This window comes from Halichoeres trimaculatus, unplaced genomic scaffold (assembly GCF_033239565.1).
Source record: "Halichoeres trimaculatus isolate MK-OKI-2021-1 unplaced genomic scaffold, fHalTri1.1 fHalTri1_scaffold_13, whole genome shotgun sequence".
Lineage (NCBI taxonomy): Eukaryota > Metazoa > Chordata > Actinopteri > Labriformes > Labridae > Halichoeres > Halichoeres trimaculatus.
The window spans coordinates 22,360,548-22,375,853 of NW_027437191.1; the positions used below are offsets into that span (position 1 = coordinate 22,360,548).

At 39.9% G+C, this 15,306-nt stretch overlaps 2 protein-coding genes across 3 annotated transcripts; one reads left to right on the forward strand and one right to left on the reverse strand.

The window, feature by feature from the left end:
• The first annotated feature begins 2,268 nt into the window (after positions 1-2,268).
• Positions 2,269-9,396, forward strand: slc10a1 (solute carrier family 10 member 1). Its single transcript, XM_074685465.1, has 7 exons — positions 2,269-2,481; positions 3,371-3,457; positions 4,180-4,292; positions 7,208-7,412; positions 7,506-7,684; positions 7,773-7,972; positions 9,322-9,396. The coding sequence occupies exons 1-7, from the start codon at positions 2,269-2,271 to the stop codon at positions 9,375-9,377; spliced, it is 1,053 nt and encodes a 350-aa protein (XP_074541566.1). The 3' UTR covers positions 9,378-9,396.
• A 102-nt stretch (positions 9,397-9,498) lies between these two features.
• Positions 9,499-14,519, reverse strand: srsf5b (serine and arginine rich splicing factor 5b). Of its 2 annotated transcripts, none has more exons than XM_074685466.1 (8): positions 14,382-14,519; positions 13,995-14,147; positions 13,441-13,511; positions 13,239-13,352; positions 13,050-13,122; positions 11,662-11,735; positions 11,453-11,560; positions 9,499-10,931 (listed from the first exon to the last, which is right to left on the reverse strand). In XM_074685466.1, the coding sequence occupies exons 2-8, from the start codon at positions 14,118-14,120 to the stop codon at positions 10,598-10,600; spliced, it is 900 nt and encodes a 299-aa protein (XP_074541567.1). In that variant the 5' UTR covers positions 14,121-14,147; positions 14,382-14,519; the 3' UTR covers positions 9,499-10,597. The 2 variants fall into 2 exon arrangements, with proteins under 2 accessions (XP_074541567.1, XP_074541568.1); XM_074685467.1 differs by having other exon boundaries at positions 13,995-14,127; positions 14,382-14,513.
• Between the last annotated feature and the right edge of the window lie 787 nt (positions 14,520-15,306).

Here is a 15,306-nt window from a genome sequence, read left to right on the forward strand (position 1 = left end):
GTGCAATTCTCACCTTCAGAGCAACCAAAGAGTAAGTGTGGAGCTGAGTGACATGTCTGTGAGATTCTGTGGTGTTTTTCATTCTAGTTTTTGTTTCTTTCTATGTGGGTGAAAAGATGTGAGAAATCCTGTGAAGGTAATTTGTTGCACGCAGCATGTGAGCGTACCTGTAGGGAGGATGTGGTGGAGTCTGGAGATGTGAAAGAGTGAGGAAGAAGCACATGCAGTGATTTTCCTTTTGAGTGAAGGGATAAGGAACATTTCAGACCCTTCCTGCAGACATTTCTGTATATACTGCGTGTTAAAATTTCTAAAGAGTTAGTTAAAGACAAAAAGAGAGAAAAAATGCAGGTGTAATGTGAGAATCTTTGAGGAGGCGATGCTTTATTTTAACACTAAACTCAGCACATTTCACTGCTGCTGCACATTGCTGAGCTGTGGGATTGTTTGAATGTAAAGGGTTGTAAGCTTATCTTTTAACTACATGTTGTAAACGCGCTGCACAGGTTAAGAGATCATTAAGTAACAGCTTAAGGCGGGGACAGACCAAAACAAAGATGCAAGGTGTTCTAAAGGAATAAGATCAAACTTTATTTTAAAATGCAAAGTGACAGATTTTATTTCTTAGAGATTTTGTGTTCCCTAAAAAACTCAAAAACCTCAAACATGATTAAAAGGTTTAGTCTGTGTGTTAGACGCAGCTGAGTGTAAAGGTCTTCAGAGCTTAGCGTGAAGTCTCATTGTTTGATGATTAAAAGAAAAGCTTCTGGAAACCTCAGCAGTCTCTCTGATCATGTAACACCCGGTGATAAAAGAGCTAAGAATTTAAAATTATATAATAATCACCGACAAGCAGTCAATACAACTCTTTTTATGGTATGTAGCTCCTCATAGGGTTTGGCTCTTGTTTCATACACTTGAAAGACTTCGAAAAAGTTCTGCTGTCTTGTTTTCTCCACATGGAGGCTGTTTTGCAAGGAGCACTGTGACGTTATCTCAACAAAAAAGGCTATCTGAGCTTTCATCAAAACATTTGTCTCGCAGAGAGAACACACTATATGGAACGCTTCTGTTTTCTCCAACTGATGCAACCATTAAGTGCCATGTTTCCTCCCCTAGGAAGGCACAAAAACTAGGATCCTTGAAACACGTTTTTAAATATGAAGGGCGTCAAGAGAGTCTTTTCATTTTCTCCAACTGAGAGACCCCCAGGAAGGACCTGTACAATATTTAGGACACTCTAACTCAAATGTTTTCTCCATTAACCACACATTCTGAAATTAACAGAATCATATTTTCTCTACTGGAAATGCAAAGAGAAGAAATGCAATCAAATTTTCACCACTAGAGGGACACTACAGGAAGTGTCTTCATGATTGTTGTTATTACTTCTACCATGCACAAAATTTTTCTTTTTCTAAATAGAAGAGGCATCCAAGAAAACTTTCATTTCTCCAGGTTTCAGACCCTCAAGAGGGCACTGTGCTATGTTTAAGGCTCTTAATAGTATCTCAAATGTTTTCTCCACTCGACATGCATTCATGTATTTACTGAGCCATATTTTCTACACTGGAAATGCAAAGAAAAAGAATACAATGAAACTTTCATCACTTTGAACAGCAAATCCTTATGATTACATTGCACAATAAACACTTTGGGGAGCAATCTTTTTCTCTGATATTTCCACTGGAAGAGGATTTTGATGTACTTTTCTAGACAGAGCGTGATCATGTTTTCTCCACCAGTGGGTAATTTGAATTTCCCAAGTTAAGTTTTGTTTTCCTTGAAGGGCATAGAAGAAAAACACCTTTGTTTTCTCCAATAAAGACCACCTTTGTGGGCACTGCAACTTGTTATCTCTGATGGTAATGATACAAAGGAAAACCACATCACGCTTCCTCTACCTGAAGTGTGCCTTTCTAAACACTACACCATGTTTTCTCTACTGAAGAGTGAGAGCAGGAGTGTTATTATGTTTACAAAAACAGACTTTACCCAGTGGGCACACTTCATGGGGTACTACTTTCAAGTTTTCTCCTCCATAAACACATTGTGAGGCCATGAGCAAAGAGATCTAGATAGGCTGTGTGCTAGACTGTTTCCTCAAGGGTGTAACATTTCATTTGTAAGCTGGAAGGACAGAGAGGTTCATTGATTGGGAACCATTTTTATACTGTTGAAATGCATTTGTAAATAATCTGTTAACCTGTTCCTGGCCTACCTGTTTGTCACTTTGTTTCAGATTTCAGCTCAGTGTGACACTCCAACATGGAAGAAGTCGTTGAAAACACCTTGGATTTGTTCTCAGATCAAGATTCCATGGAGTATGAGGATTATTTTTTCAACACGACAGTCTTGAACAGCACCTTTGTTCCTGTCATGCCACCTGTGATCAACAAAACCATCAACCTGCTGCTGATAGTTGTGTTAACCATCACAATGGTTTCTATGGGATGTACCATGGAGGTGTCCAAAATCAAGGTGATTTTTAGAGAGATTATTTATCAACAACGATGGATGCGTGCGCAACTTGGGTCCAGAAGCACTGTGTAGTATAATGTTTAGTCAGCAAACTTAGAGGAGTTAACCACTGAAAAACACATTTTAAACTAAATGTCATCACTTTGACGGACGGTAAACCACTCCCAGGTTTGTAAAAAAGCAGTGAGTGGATAGAAGAGATCAGCAAGTGGACAGATATTAGGTGGACAGACGTTTTTAGTGGAGAAATCCAGCGTGTACCCAGAGAGCAATTTAAACACACAACTGTCACTCCGTGCTCATACTTGCATTATCCGTGACATGCCAGGACGTAAACGTGTGTCAATAAATCAGAAACCCTCCCAGACCATAAAAGCACACATACTGCTGAGTCTGAGACCATACTAAAAGAGTTCATACTAAAAGAACCAGAAAACAACGTCCAGAGGGTTAATTATTTACCCACAGACGTCGCTGGTCTTTCAGTGTGAAGTGTGGCCCTGTTAACTGTGACTCTCGGCCATTATAGACTGTATTGTTAGCTGAGGGCAAAAACTGTGTAGAGCGGGGTGAGTCACCTGTTAGCATGGTCGCCATTAGCTCCAAAGCACCGGTTGCTCTGTGACGGTCAAAACTTGACAGACGTTGCCTCTGTTGCATCGTATCGTTTAAAAAAACTGACCATAAAACAACCGTACATTTTTATTCTGATAACAGGTTGAATTTAGTGTTTAAAATACGATAACTCGTCTGAATGAATGGAGCCAAACTCTGCTTCTGCGGTCAAGATGCGTGCGCATCTTTATGATGACGTTGGCTGTTAATCCCTGAGTGTGTTTGAGATATGTTTTCAAATGGACGAAAACTGATCTCACTCTCTTTGTTTCAGAGTCACATACTGAGACCTAAGGGGGTGGGGATTGCAGTGCTGGCTCAGTACGGTGTCATGCCTTTGACAGCCTTCGGCCTGGCTAAGGTTGGTGGGTTCTTCAGCTCTGATATGAACAGTCAGACAATCACACCTTCATCAGGAAGCATCACTGGGTTAAAAATCATCCAATTCGAGCGCATTCGGGGCCTGTTCAACCAACAGATGAAAATGAGGTTAAATTGTAGCAAAGTGGAGTTAACTCTGTCCTCTTGATGTTTTACTGACCCACATGGTTCAATTTTTTCACCGTGAGGTTTAAAGTGGGCAGAGATCAAGTGAGGACAAATTTAGAGAGTATTTTTTCTTATGAAATAAGGTCTTTAAGATAACATTTTACTTTTATTCACATTTATAAATAATCCAAGAGATTACAAGTAAAGCAGTAGCCAGATCAAAAAGTTTCATGCTATTGCAAAGTAATGTAGCCTAAACATGAGCCAAATGATGGGAAGTTGATATACAACTTCAGTTAGGAACCTTATTTTCTATCTATTAATTTATTTATTTATTTAAAGGGACAGTACACATGTTAATGTACATTTCTGTGCAGTTCAAGGAGAGTGACCAAACTAAAAGACAGGTAAAAAATATCATCATTACCTGAATGTGAAATTAAAGAGACTTGTAGAACTGGACAGAAAAGCTCTTACACAGATGTTTAAACATATTAGACTGTCTTTCCCACGCCAGCATCAAATATGTTAAACACCCTGACCTGAGACACAAACAGGAGCAGAGCTCTGAATCATTCATGTGTTGCTCTACAGGCGTTCCAGCTGGCTGAAATCCCAGCTGTGGTCGTCCTGATCTGTGGCTGCTGTCCTGGAGGAACCCTGTCCAACATCCTGGCGCTGGCTCTGCAGGGGGACATGAACCTCAGGTACACACAAACCAAAACACACAGACACTTACATCACTACTTTGTGTGTTACTTATTACACTGACCTTAAAATTTGTGGGAAGCTTATTTGTATTTCTCAAAAGTTTAAACATTCACATCATGGTTTTTCTCTATCACTTCCTTGTTTGAGCTAATTAATCATCACATGCTACTTAGTATAAAGCCAAGGCATCTATGACATCAACATCTTTTAACCTTGATACACTTGAGAAACAAAGCAGTGTTCACACATGCAGAATTTTGTGCATGTGTGAATACTGCTGATGATATTCACACATGCATCTTTAAAATTTCCGGACAGCCTGTAAGCTTTTATTCTCATGTTTCCTCATTTGACTGCATCAACTGACCATTTTTCATACTCTAACCAGTTGTACCCTAAAGTAAATATTCTGTCATTTCTGTTTCAATTTCAAAGCCTGACCATCAAGAGGAGCTGTTCATTAGCCAAGAAATAAAGTAGAAAAATGATGTGTCATGTTGACAAAATATCTAAGATGTCAGGTCTATCAGAGTCTAACTCTGGGGCAAAACTGTTTTGCTGTTGTATGACTGTTTGCATGACACAAAATCATCATCAAGCCACAACCTCTGGTTTTAGAAATACGTACCCTCTGCGAAAGTGTTAAAAACTGCAGTGCCTTGAGTGACCACTAGAGGGTTGCTGCAGAAACATTGAAATCTACAGAAAAACAAAGACAAGAAAGCAGATTTTAACAGTAAGATAACATGTTAACAACCTGCAGAAATCTGCAGTTTCTTGAGTGTCAGCTTGAGGCTGGCTCCGGAAGTCTCAGCAGAAATTAACCCATTTACAGCCTGGTACAAAAAACATCTCCTGTCTGTCAGCCCACACTGTATGGGGAGGTGAAATTTTTCTAACTTAGCAGTTTAGTGGATATTAAGATCTCAAATTCGCCCAACTGACGGGCGCCCTATAGCTGAAACTGATGATTTGCTTCAAAAATCCATATCAGAAACAGACAGGTGACGTCTGGGAGACTACTGTTGTGGGAAACGTTGTGTTAACACGTGCAGAACTCTGTGCATGTGCAAACACTGCTATGATGTTTGCTGAGCTTTTTTTGTTACTGTCTCAGTCCTCTCGTAAAATGAATACTGTCTCCGTTGATGTACAGGCTCTGACTCAGCAACATTAAAACATGCTTTTTTTGTGCCGCTGCAGTTGAGGATGCTTGCCAAATCAAAGAACATCCTGTATCTGATAAGCAGAACATGCCCTATCTTTATGTGTGTAACAGCATGTGGGATTTTACCTATCGGCTCATAAAAGCTCCATAAAGACTTTCCTTTTTACGACTTTACCTTTCACCCTGTTCTACACAGAGTCCCCCATCAGCTGTGGATGTTGTCACGTTGTCTTTAAATCCTTTGTTGTGTTAACCTCTTAAAACCCAAGCTTTTGTCTGGTGTGCATTTTGGATAAGTAAGACATTAGGGCTTGACATTAACTTTTTTGCTCACCAGCCACCGTGGCTAGTGGTTTCCCAAAGTTACTAGCCACTCAGCATTTTCACTAGCCATATTTTTGTTGTTGGATCATTATGTTTGATATGATTAAAGCTGACTATGAAATATTAAAGTTTGCTTGAACTAAATTTACAACCTTTTAAAATGTAAATGACCCCCCGTGCACACTCATATTAAGACTACAACAACGTTGAACACCCGAGTCATTATCAGGTATTCAGCTCTGATCAGGTCGTGCTCCTTTAATACAAAAATATGCAGACTATTGAGATAAAGTCGTAAAAGGAGGAGTTGATTATTCTATTTAAGATGTGAAGGTTGAAAATTAATTGAAAAGATAAAAAATAAACTGAAAAAAATCTAGCTAGAAACACTGCCTGCCTGAATATTTATTTACAACATTAATTTTTGGCAGTAATAAACTAAGTATAAGTAAGTAAGTATAAGTCATAAAATTTTTCATGAAGAAGAAAACAAAATATATAAATCACACTGGACTTTAAGTCACATTTAATTATAATGACTTGGTTTGTTAGTATATCCAGGGTGACCTTTTTACATATACCTTTGATAACTGTTATTAGGAGCTTTAAATATTGTTCCTTCACACCTCATATCTGTCACCAGTTTATCTTCTCTATGTGTGCTTCTCAACGCCTATGTAATGTAATGTGATCTCCAAATAGGTGGACACAGCGTCTTAAGATTAAGAGGTTAAGATTTATCTGGCTCACAGCTTTCCAGCAGATCTTGTCATTTGTGTGTGCTTCATAAACTGAAACTGTAGCTGCTAAAGAGCATCTTTTGTTGACATTACACTTACATGGTCATAGCATTTACAAATGGATTTTTCTAAATATTTTCATTTTCTTGTGGCATTTGTTTGCAAACTTTTTTGTATATTCTGCTTGAAGTATTTTACAGCAATACACAAACATACCAATGCAAGAATAAGAAATGAGAAACTTATCTGACACACAGTTGTAAATAAATTCACAGGCACATTCTACTGTCACAATGCATATTAATTTACTCTGATGCAGTGTAAAGGTGACTGTTGCATGTTGCAGTCTTTCAACATTTTGAAACATATGTAAAACACATCAATCCTGCATCGCTAGAGCCTAAACAGCACCCTCTGCAGGCCAAATTTATCATAACAACGCACAGCAGAGACATGCTGTGAAAAAAAATTATAAAAGTCTGACCTCTACATCAATTGCTATTAAACATATTTTAGTTTGGAGGATGCATACAGCTTTAGTCAATCTGAAGTGAGCTGGACCAGGAAAATCAGAGCATACTAACCTACAAATACGTGGCATGTATGAACCCAATTGCAGGCCAATCAAAGGGTCATAGGTCATTAATGTAAGGTATCCCCTCCTGGTTCTCTCCTTCAGCATCGTGATGACGTCCTGCTCCACCCTGCTGGCTCTGGGAATGATGCCTCTGCTGCTCTTCCTCTACTGTCAGGGTTTTGGTAACCTGCAGGACTTTGTGCCTTACCTGGACATCATTAAATCTCTGGCCATGATCCTCATCCCCTGCGGCATCGGCATTCTGCTCAACTACTACAAACCGCAGTACTCCAAGACCATCACCAGGGTAACTGCATGCTTAGAGCTGGGTCTAACTTTGATTTTTGGTTGAAAAATCAAAAGTGGAAAACGTAACCAACCTTTGTTCCTATCTTTCCAGGCTGGGATCATACTTCTGATGATGGCTGTGTTGGTCGTCATCACTCTGGTCAGTGTTGGAGTTGGAGGCTCTGTCCTGAACGTCCTGGCTCCTCGCCTCATGGCTGTCGGCTCCCTCATGCCCCTTATAGGATACTCCTTTGGATACATCATCTCCTCTCTTTTCAATCTCACACACAAGTAAGTCAAACACACACGTTTCATGTTAAACTCTGGTTGGATATTCTGAGATTAAAAGGGTAATAATACCTGACCCTCCACTCTGCAGGGAGCGGAGGACAGTGGCGATGGAGACGGGCTGTCAGAACATCCAGCTGTGCACCACCATCCTGAAGCTGGCCTTCCCCATGGAGCTGATCGGCCCACTCTTCCTCTTCCCCATGGTCTACGGATGTCTGCAGCTGATCGAGGCTGCGGTGCTGATCGTGATTTTCAGGACTCATCAATACTTAACACGAAATGAGAAAGGTAAGGCTCAGGTTTTTATGAAGACTCAATGTTCATATAGAAAAGGGACACAAAGAACACACCTGGTTTATGACTGGTTTATGAGCAACAAAGAGCTGCTGTAAAATATTAATATTTCAACCTCAACAACATAGACAGCAGTTAAACAATGAGTTAAAAATGAGTGCAAACATGACCACTGCCTCACCCTGATAGCTATCTGTTCTAGTTGTTAAGTTCATTCAACTTAATGGATAAATACAACTTCTAATCATGCTAAACAAAGAAATTTAACTAAGAGATCTAAAAATTCACGGGGACCTCAATGTTTTTCTGTGACCTTCCAACAATAAAAGTAAAGACATTAAAATAATTCACTGCATACAAAAAAATATGAAAAAAAAAAAACACTCAAAAAGGTCACAAAATAAATGAAATAAAAAAGATGTAAAAAAAAAAAAAAAAAAAAAAAAAAAAAAACTTGCCAGAGACTATCAAATTCAAAAGGTACAAAACTACTGCAGAGAATTAATGTTTACTGTTTAAACAGTTTTCTAAATAAAATGCAAAGATCAAAGGAACATGAAAAGAATTTGAGGGCTAAACAACTTCAGTGAGATGTAAAATACTTGAAATATGCAAAACATTTTCAAAATGATGTAAAAATACTTAAAATTTTTTGAACTACCTTAAAATAAGAAGCAAAACAAATTGAAAAAGATGTAATACTACAAACAAAAGATGTTTTACTTAAAAAGATGCAAAATAATTTCAAAAGATATAAAAAAAACTTTACAACTCGTAACATGAAATGATCTTGAGTTTTGAACCTGTAACTTCTTTAAAGACAGCAAAACAAATTTTCAAACATGTAAAACAATGAGAAAAATATATTATACAACCTCAAAAAGATGTAAAACCCTGACACATGTATATAAAAAAAACAAAACAAAAAAAACAACCCTTCCAAAGGTGTAAAACTACTTGAAAAAAGTTGCAAGATAACTCCCAAAACATTTAGTACTGCTTCAAAAAGATTTTAAAAAGACTTTTAGACTTAATGTAAAACAAAACCAAACCAAACAGAAATTGAGGATAAAAACGATAAATAAATAAGAAAAAAACAAACTTTTCCGATTTGTTAAACTTGTGTCGGGTGCCAACAACTCTAAGAAATGAAAAGGTAAAAAATGAAAAAAAAAAAAAAAGTAACAGCATTTTCACCTGTTGTTACATTGTGTTTAATTTAATAAACCTAATATGAGCTGAAGCAGGTAAAAAACTACTGCAAAGAGGAGTAATGTTTACTGTTTAGCTGAAACTGTTTCATTTTATTCTCTAAAAACCAACTGTCACCACTTGACTTCCAGAGAAGTACGAGCCGACACAGACAGAGGAAGAAAAGTCTCCAAATGGGCCGGTGTGATGTAAGAATGAATCTGCTTTTATTTCCTGTTTGAACTGTTGCTGACACAGACAGAGCCGCGCTGATGAGGCTGTGAACTACTTGAACAAATGAAAATCACTGAAGGAAACCAAAGTGGAGATTTAGTTGAAATCGTTTTTATTGTTTACCCCTGTTGTCTTCCTACACCATACAAACGTCTGTTGTATTTTTCACTGAAAATAAAATCCTTATGTACAAAAATGTCCAAAAGTCTTGCCTACACGTTCGTTTAAACCACAGAAACATTAGCAACAGCACCAACAGGTAAACTCGGAATCACATTATACGCTCAATAAAACAAAAGTCTGCTGTACACAAAACCCTTTAACAAATCCAAAACATTACAATGCTAGAATACACTGCATTCTACAAAGTGTTGACTTTTTTTTTTTACATCCCCCCAAAATAAAACTTCAACAGTCAACTGCAAGAAAATGTAAGATTCATGAAAGATACAGTTTATTTCCTGTAGCTGTTTAACCGCAGTAAGAATGTGCATTATGGTACAGTGCCCTTTATACTGAAGCTGCCAGTGCCAGCTATAATGGTGGCTCATCTTTGACCTTTAAGCATTAATAAGAGAGTTCAATGAGGATTCAGAGACTAAAGTTTGTTTAAAGAAACGCACATGCAAGCATCCAAAGGTAGATATGACTAACACCAGCTGCGGGAGGGATACAGGAGAGAGGTTAAAGGTCAGGAGAACAATGGGTGATAAAAACAAAACAGAGGAATTAGTAAAAAAAAAAAAAAAATCTGACTGGCAACAAGCAAAAGTTTCACTTGAAGAAGTGAAGAAAGTGGTCACACAGCTTGCCAAACGCATATTAGACCCCCCTGCTGAAGTTTTCAAGAGATGACTCGAGCTATCATCCCTGTCACAGAAGGACTGCTCAACCAGATCAACTGTCTATTGGATGAGTGAACCAAAAGGGAAGGAGTCAGCGTGTAAAACCACAAGAGTCTAAACATGATGGGTTTCTACATTTCGTCCTGAAATGCCCGATAATACATTAAAAATATCTGAACAGCAGAGGATCCTTCAGACTGTGTAGCTGAGTTTAAAACTTAAAAATGTACGACAGGAACCCAGAGAGGGAGATGACGTGATTTCATGAGGGGAACAGCTTTCAGACGGGGTCACTGGAGCTGCAGTGTGAACGGTTTGGAGCTAATTTATGGAACATTAGCCACAGCTTCTAGCGCTGGCTGTCAGTGGAGGGGGAGCGAGAGCGGGAACGTGAGCGAGAGCGGGAGCGCGAACGAGAGACTGATGCTCTCTGAGCAGGCAGAGGAGAGGGCGGGGTGGCAGACTTGCTGGTCTTGGAGGAGCGTTTGGTCGGCTCCTTTGATTTACTGGATGGGGAAGAGGCACCGCCGGCGGGGGAGCGGCTACGAGAGCGGGAACGATTGCTGGCCTTCGCGGGGCTGCGGGAACGCCTAGGGGAGTGCCTGGGGGAGCGAGATGCAGAGCGACCACGAGATCGGGACCGTGAGCGGGAAGAGCTCTCAGACCGGGAACGGCTCCTCGACCTGTGAAATAGAAAAGAAACAATCATCAGATCGTACACCAAATCATTCCAACAGGAAGAGGCAATGAAGTTATAGCTATATCATTCTGGATTAGTGATTCTTTTCTGATCAGTCATGAAACTTTCATTAAAATCTTTCTTAACTGTTCAGGAGCTTTTAAATAAATTGTCACATCTCTTAAACAATCAGACTAATGTGATCCTAAAACAGCTTCCTGTCTGCACTTAAAGGTGTTAAATGGACACTAAAGTGATCCTCTCTCTAGAAAGTGCCTTTTAAGCACAGTAAACAAAAATCAATACACTCACACATAACTGCACACTTTGCCTCCCAATAAAGAAGCAATATTCCTGATATGATAAAACAGATATTTTCATCTTTCGCTGATCTGAGGCCTTTATCAATGAAACTGAATCAGGAGCCATTATCTGTGAGCAGGAGTTGTAAATTCTCAGCTGGCTCCTGTAATATGTATCGATGTTTTGTCTCTGACTGAACAGAAGCTCCAGCAGACAACTCACCTCTTTTTTGCTGCCTCAATGAGCTTAATTTTCCTGCCATTGATTTCCTTTCCAGACAGTTTCTCAAGGGCGTTTTTCAGATCACTGTAAGCAGCAAACTCAACAACCCTGCAAGAAACAAAACGAAAGGAGATGATTGAATGTCCTTTTCTCAAATTAAAAACACACACCACTAACTCTGATATTCTTTTCTAAGGTGGCAGACTCACCCTTCGTTGAGTTTGGGTCGGTGTGCGTCCGCAAATGTCACCTCTCCAGCTTGTCTCATGAAATCTTTCAGGTCCTACACACGTAAACATCAGTTAACTCACGGAGAGGTTTGAGACACAAACACAAGCTGAGACATTAACAGGACTGATTTACCCAAAAAAAGAGATGGTTAGATCTGAGAGGTCTACAAAGCTACTGCAGATAAGGAGTGTGAGTCCAAGAACCTCTGTCAATCAGCTGTTCGCTCAATAAATAAATATGCAGAAAATCGGACCCCTGAAAGATTTGTCCCAATTTAGAAAACCCGTCAGATTTGAGAACCTGTGCCATGTCTGCAGAGGCAGAGTGTTTGAAACAGCTTTGAGATTCTTGGACCCACGGCTCATTACAACTACAGAGACATGAACACCAGCTGCATGAACTGATCTGCAGTGGCGCCTCCTGGGCAGCATTTGGCACTTAGAGCCCCATGGCAACCTCCCTGGCAAGGAGAGCACAGGGCTCGGCGCCGGGACCGCCCCTTGTCTCGGCACCCTGCCTCAGTAAAGAGAGTGTACAGGGTGGAAGAGAGGAAACTACTACCTGAGAGCGAAACCCTTTGGGACGGGCCCATCATAACAGCAGATTATATCCACGGGTACCTGGGAGGCATTCACACCCTCTCTGTCTCTCTCACGATGTGCGGGAACACCAGAAGGGGGGAGGGGAGGGGGGATATCGATCGATCGAAGCCCCTCAAATTAACGAACCATCGATCAATACGCCATCACCATCGACTCTCGCTCTTTCCTCTCCTTTCTCTCTGCCAACTCTCTGTTTCCTCTCTCTCGCTCTCAGCCACACACCAGGCGCCCCCCTGCCTTCGACAGGGGGCGTTGCGAGCGAGCGTAGGGGCCGCCAGCGCCTCTAGTGTGGAGCGAGCGCTCACAAGACCAGCAGGCATCAACTAGGAGTAGGACAGACTGGCTGACAGCTCAGGCTCAACCCAGACAGAAGGACCCAGAAGGGGTTAACTCCACCATAAGCGAGCTCTTCCACATGACACAACAGTCAGGCTGGTAAATAAAGGGGTGAAGAATTGGTTAAAATTTGAAATTATAAACAAATTCAGTGTTTTGTTGTCTCTGCTCTTTGAGTCTTTATTTAACTGCATGTGCTGCAGATTTACAAGAGCTCTGCTCTTTACAAAACAAATTTGGGATTCATTACATCAAAATTGTATGAAATGTTTCAACATTTTAGCAGGTTTAATTTCTTAATTTGTGATTTTTCAGCTGTATGTAAACTGTATGTGTATACTGAAGGAGACAGTCTGTTGGTTGGAGGTGATAACATCTGTAGCTTTAAGAGGCTTTCTATGCAAATCAAAACATGAAGTGACACTCACCTGCCAGCTGACACGAGAGGACAAGTTTTCCACAATCAGACGATTCTCTGTACGCATCGGAGGAGGGTTACGGCTGGAAACAAGAGGGTGGAACGTTAAAAGAGGTTCCCATGATAAGAGCTTTAGTACATAGTATTTTAAGGTTAGCAATGTCATGTTCTTTCTCCATTGATATCGCTGAATTCTCACCTCCGACTGTTCTGTGATCCTCTGCCATAGCGATCAGAGAATCTTCCTCCTCCACCGCCACCTCCCCTGCCACGGCCGCCACGCAGGCGCACACGAGCGTGCTCGATTGTCACCCTGTGGTCACAGACAAGGAGGTCAAGGGAGGATAAAACCAAAACATTCAAGGGGTAACAGTAAGAGAACGGTGTAAATTCAGTCCTACCTTTCATTACATAACTCTTTCCCATCAAGCTCATAAACAGCATCTTCAGCGTCTCTGGGGTCATCGAACTCCTACAACAAACAAGACACATGTTCCCATCAACACTGTTTGACATTTGTGTTTTTTCACCATATCTTTTATCTGCTATGCAAACATGTTCCAGGAAACACCAGGTAGAGATAAAATGCAAATGCCCTTTGCTCATTGCATATATTACCCTATGCAGTGAATTAATGAAGAGGGGATGGTATCAAGATACTGAAGCATAGCTCAGTACTAATGTGTATTCAGTATGAAAATACATTTGATAACTTGAATCAAACCACACTACATTCAAATACTTGCATCCAGCATTAAGTCACAGACATGAGCAGTTATCCTGTGTAGGTGTGTCAACCAGGTAGAACAAAATGGAGCATAAAGTGGGCGTCACATTGATGAGACCGCTGTAGATATGCATGCATGTGAGCAGAATCATTTTCCTGCAAAATTAAACATCTATCGTAGAGAGATAAATATCCTGCATTTTGATTCCTTCTCATCATGTGACTCACCACAAAGCCGAAGCCCCTCTTCAGGTCGATGTCTCTGATGCGGCCGTATCCTTTAAAAAACCTCTCCACATCCTTCTCTCTGGCAGACGGGCTCAGACGGCCGATGAAAATACGACATCCACTCATGCTAGTGCTGTGAAAAATGCAGTTTACCTTAAAAAACAACAACAGAGACACTCAGTAACAGTATAAGACCAATTAAAATCTGAAACTACCGAATCAGTTGATAACAATGATGAATAACGGCCCTATACAGTCGAGTTCATACCCCGTCTGCAACAAGGCCGGGTAGTAAGCTAATTGCAGCTAATTGGCTAATGCATAGCGAAATACGATTTAAGCAAACAATATTAGATAGTAACGGGTTTTCAATCTCAAAGTACACACCTCAAATTGTTATCCCGGAAGGGTGTATCCTTGGTGGCTGTCAACAGTGACCGCAAACGCCAAAATCAAACAAAATGGAGCCTCTTCACTGAACAGGGAGGTGAAGAAGACGAGCCCACGTGACGTATGACGGAGCTATCCAACGGCAGCCGGCTTGAGACGCTGTCGCTTCCGGTCATTTTTTTCTTTTTCTTTTTCTTCCTCTTCTTCTTCTTCTTCTTCTTCTTTTTTAATAAATAAATAACGAACATACAAAAAAGGGAAAACGATATCTAACAATTCCCCAAAACTTTAAATCTGAAAAACGTTTTTCTAAAAAAAAATATATATATATATATATCATCAGTCGTAACGATACATTTCAAAACCTTTGATTTTTTTTTCCTTTATCGCGAAGTAAAAATACTGTATTGCATGTCAACATTTTTAAAACAAAGTTATGTCCAGCAGTGTCTTAATTTTTCAAGCGACACAGACTAGGTTTTATATGTTAGTTTACAGTTTGATAGTTTGGTCGAAAATACGCCTAAAGTGAATTTTTATTATTGCCGTTACATCGGCAAGGACAGATGCTTCGAATATTTTCTACGGTGTTTGAAATAGAAAAATGAAAGAAAATGAAATTCTTCAAGCGCTTACTATTTTCATTGGTTAAGTTTATACATTTGTCCACTAGATGTCAGTCAGACACAGTGAGAATATTCAGAGTGGGTGTTACTTTTGAAGGACAATAGATAATATTTACACTTTTTTGTATTAAAAACGCTAAGGCCTAAAGTTTAAGGTAGTAATTTAACGATTAAGATGACTTAAATGCAGTTAAGCACCACAAGAAGATATAACAGCTTAACCAAATGCTGCAGCATAGTAAGGACACCATTATGAATCAGCTTCAAAAATACAACTACTATCTTTATTTTATGTG

Coding starts and splice junctions, on each gene's coding strand:
- slc10a1 (XM_074685465.1), top strand. CDS start 2,269: ATGGAAGAAGTCGTTGAAAACACCTTGGATTTGTTCTCAGATCAAGAT. Junction 2,482..3,370: donor TGGAGGTGTCCAAAATCAAG/GTGATTTTTAGA, acceptor TCTTTGTTTCAG/AGTCACATACTGAGACCTAA. Junction 7,973..9,321: donor CTTAACACGAAATGAGAAAG/GTAAGGCTCAGG, acceptor CTTGACTTCCAG/AGAAGTACGAGCCGACACAG.
- srsf5b (XM_074685466.1), bottom strand. CDS start 14,120: ATGAGTGGATGTCGTATTTTCATCGGCCGTCTGAGCCCGTCTGCCAGA. Junction 13,512..13,994: donor AGAGGGGCTTCGGCTTTGTG/GTGAGTCACATG, acceptor TGTTTGTTGTAG/GAGTTCGATGACCCCAGAGA. Junction 11,561..11,661: donor CGACCCAAACTCAACGAAGG/GTGAGTCTGCCA, acceptor TGTTTCTTGCAG/GGTTGTTGAGTTTGCTGCTT.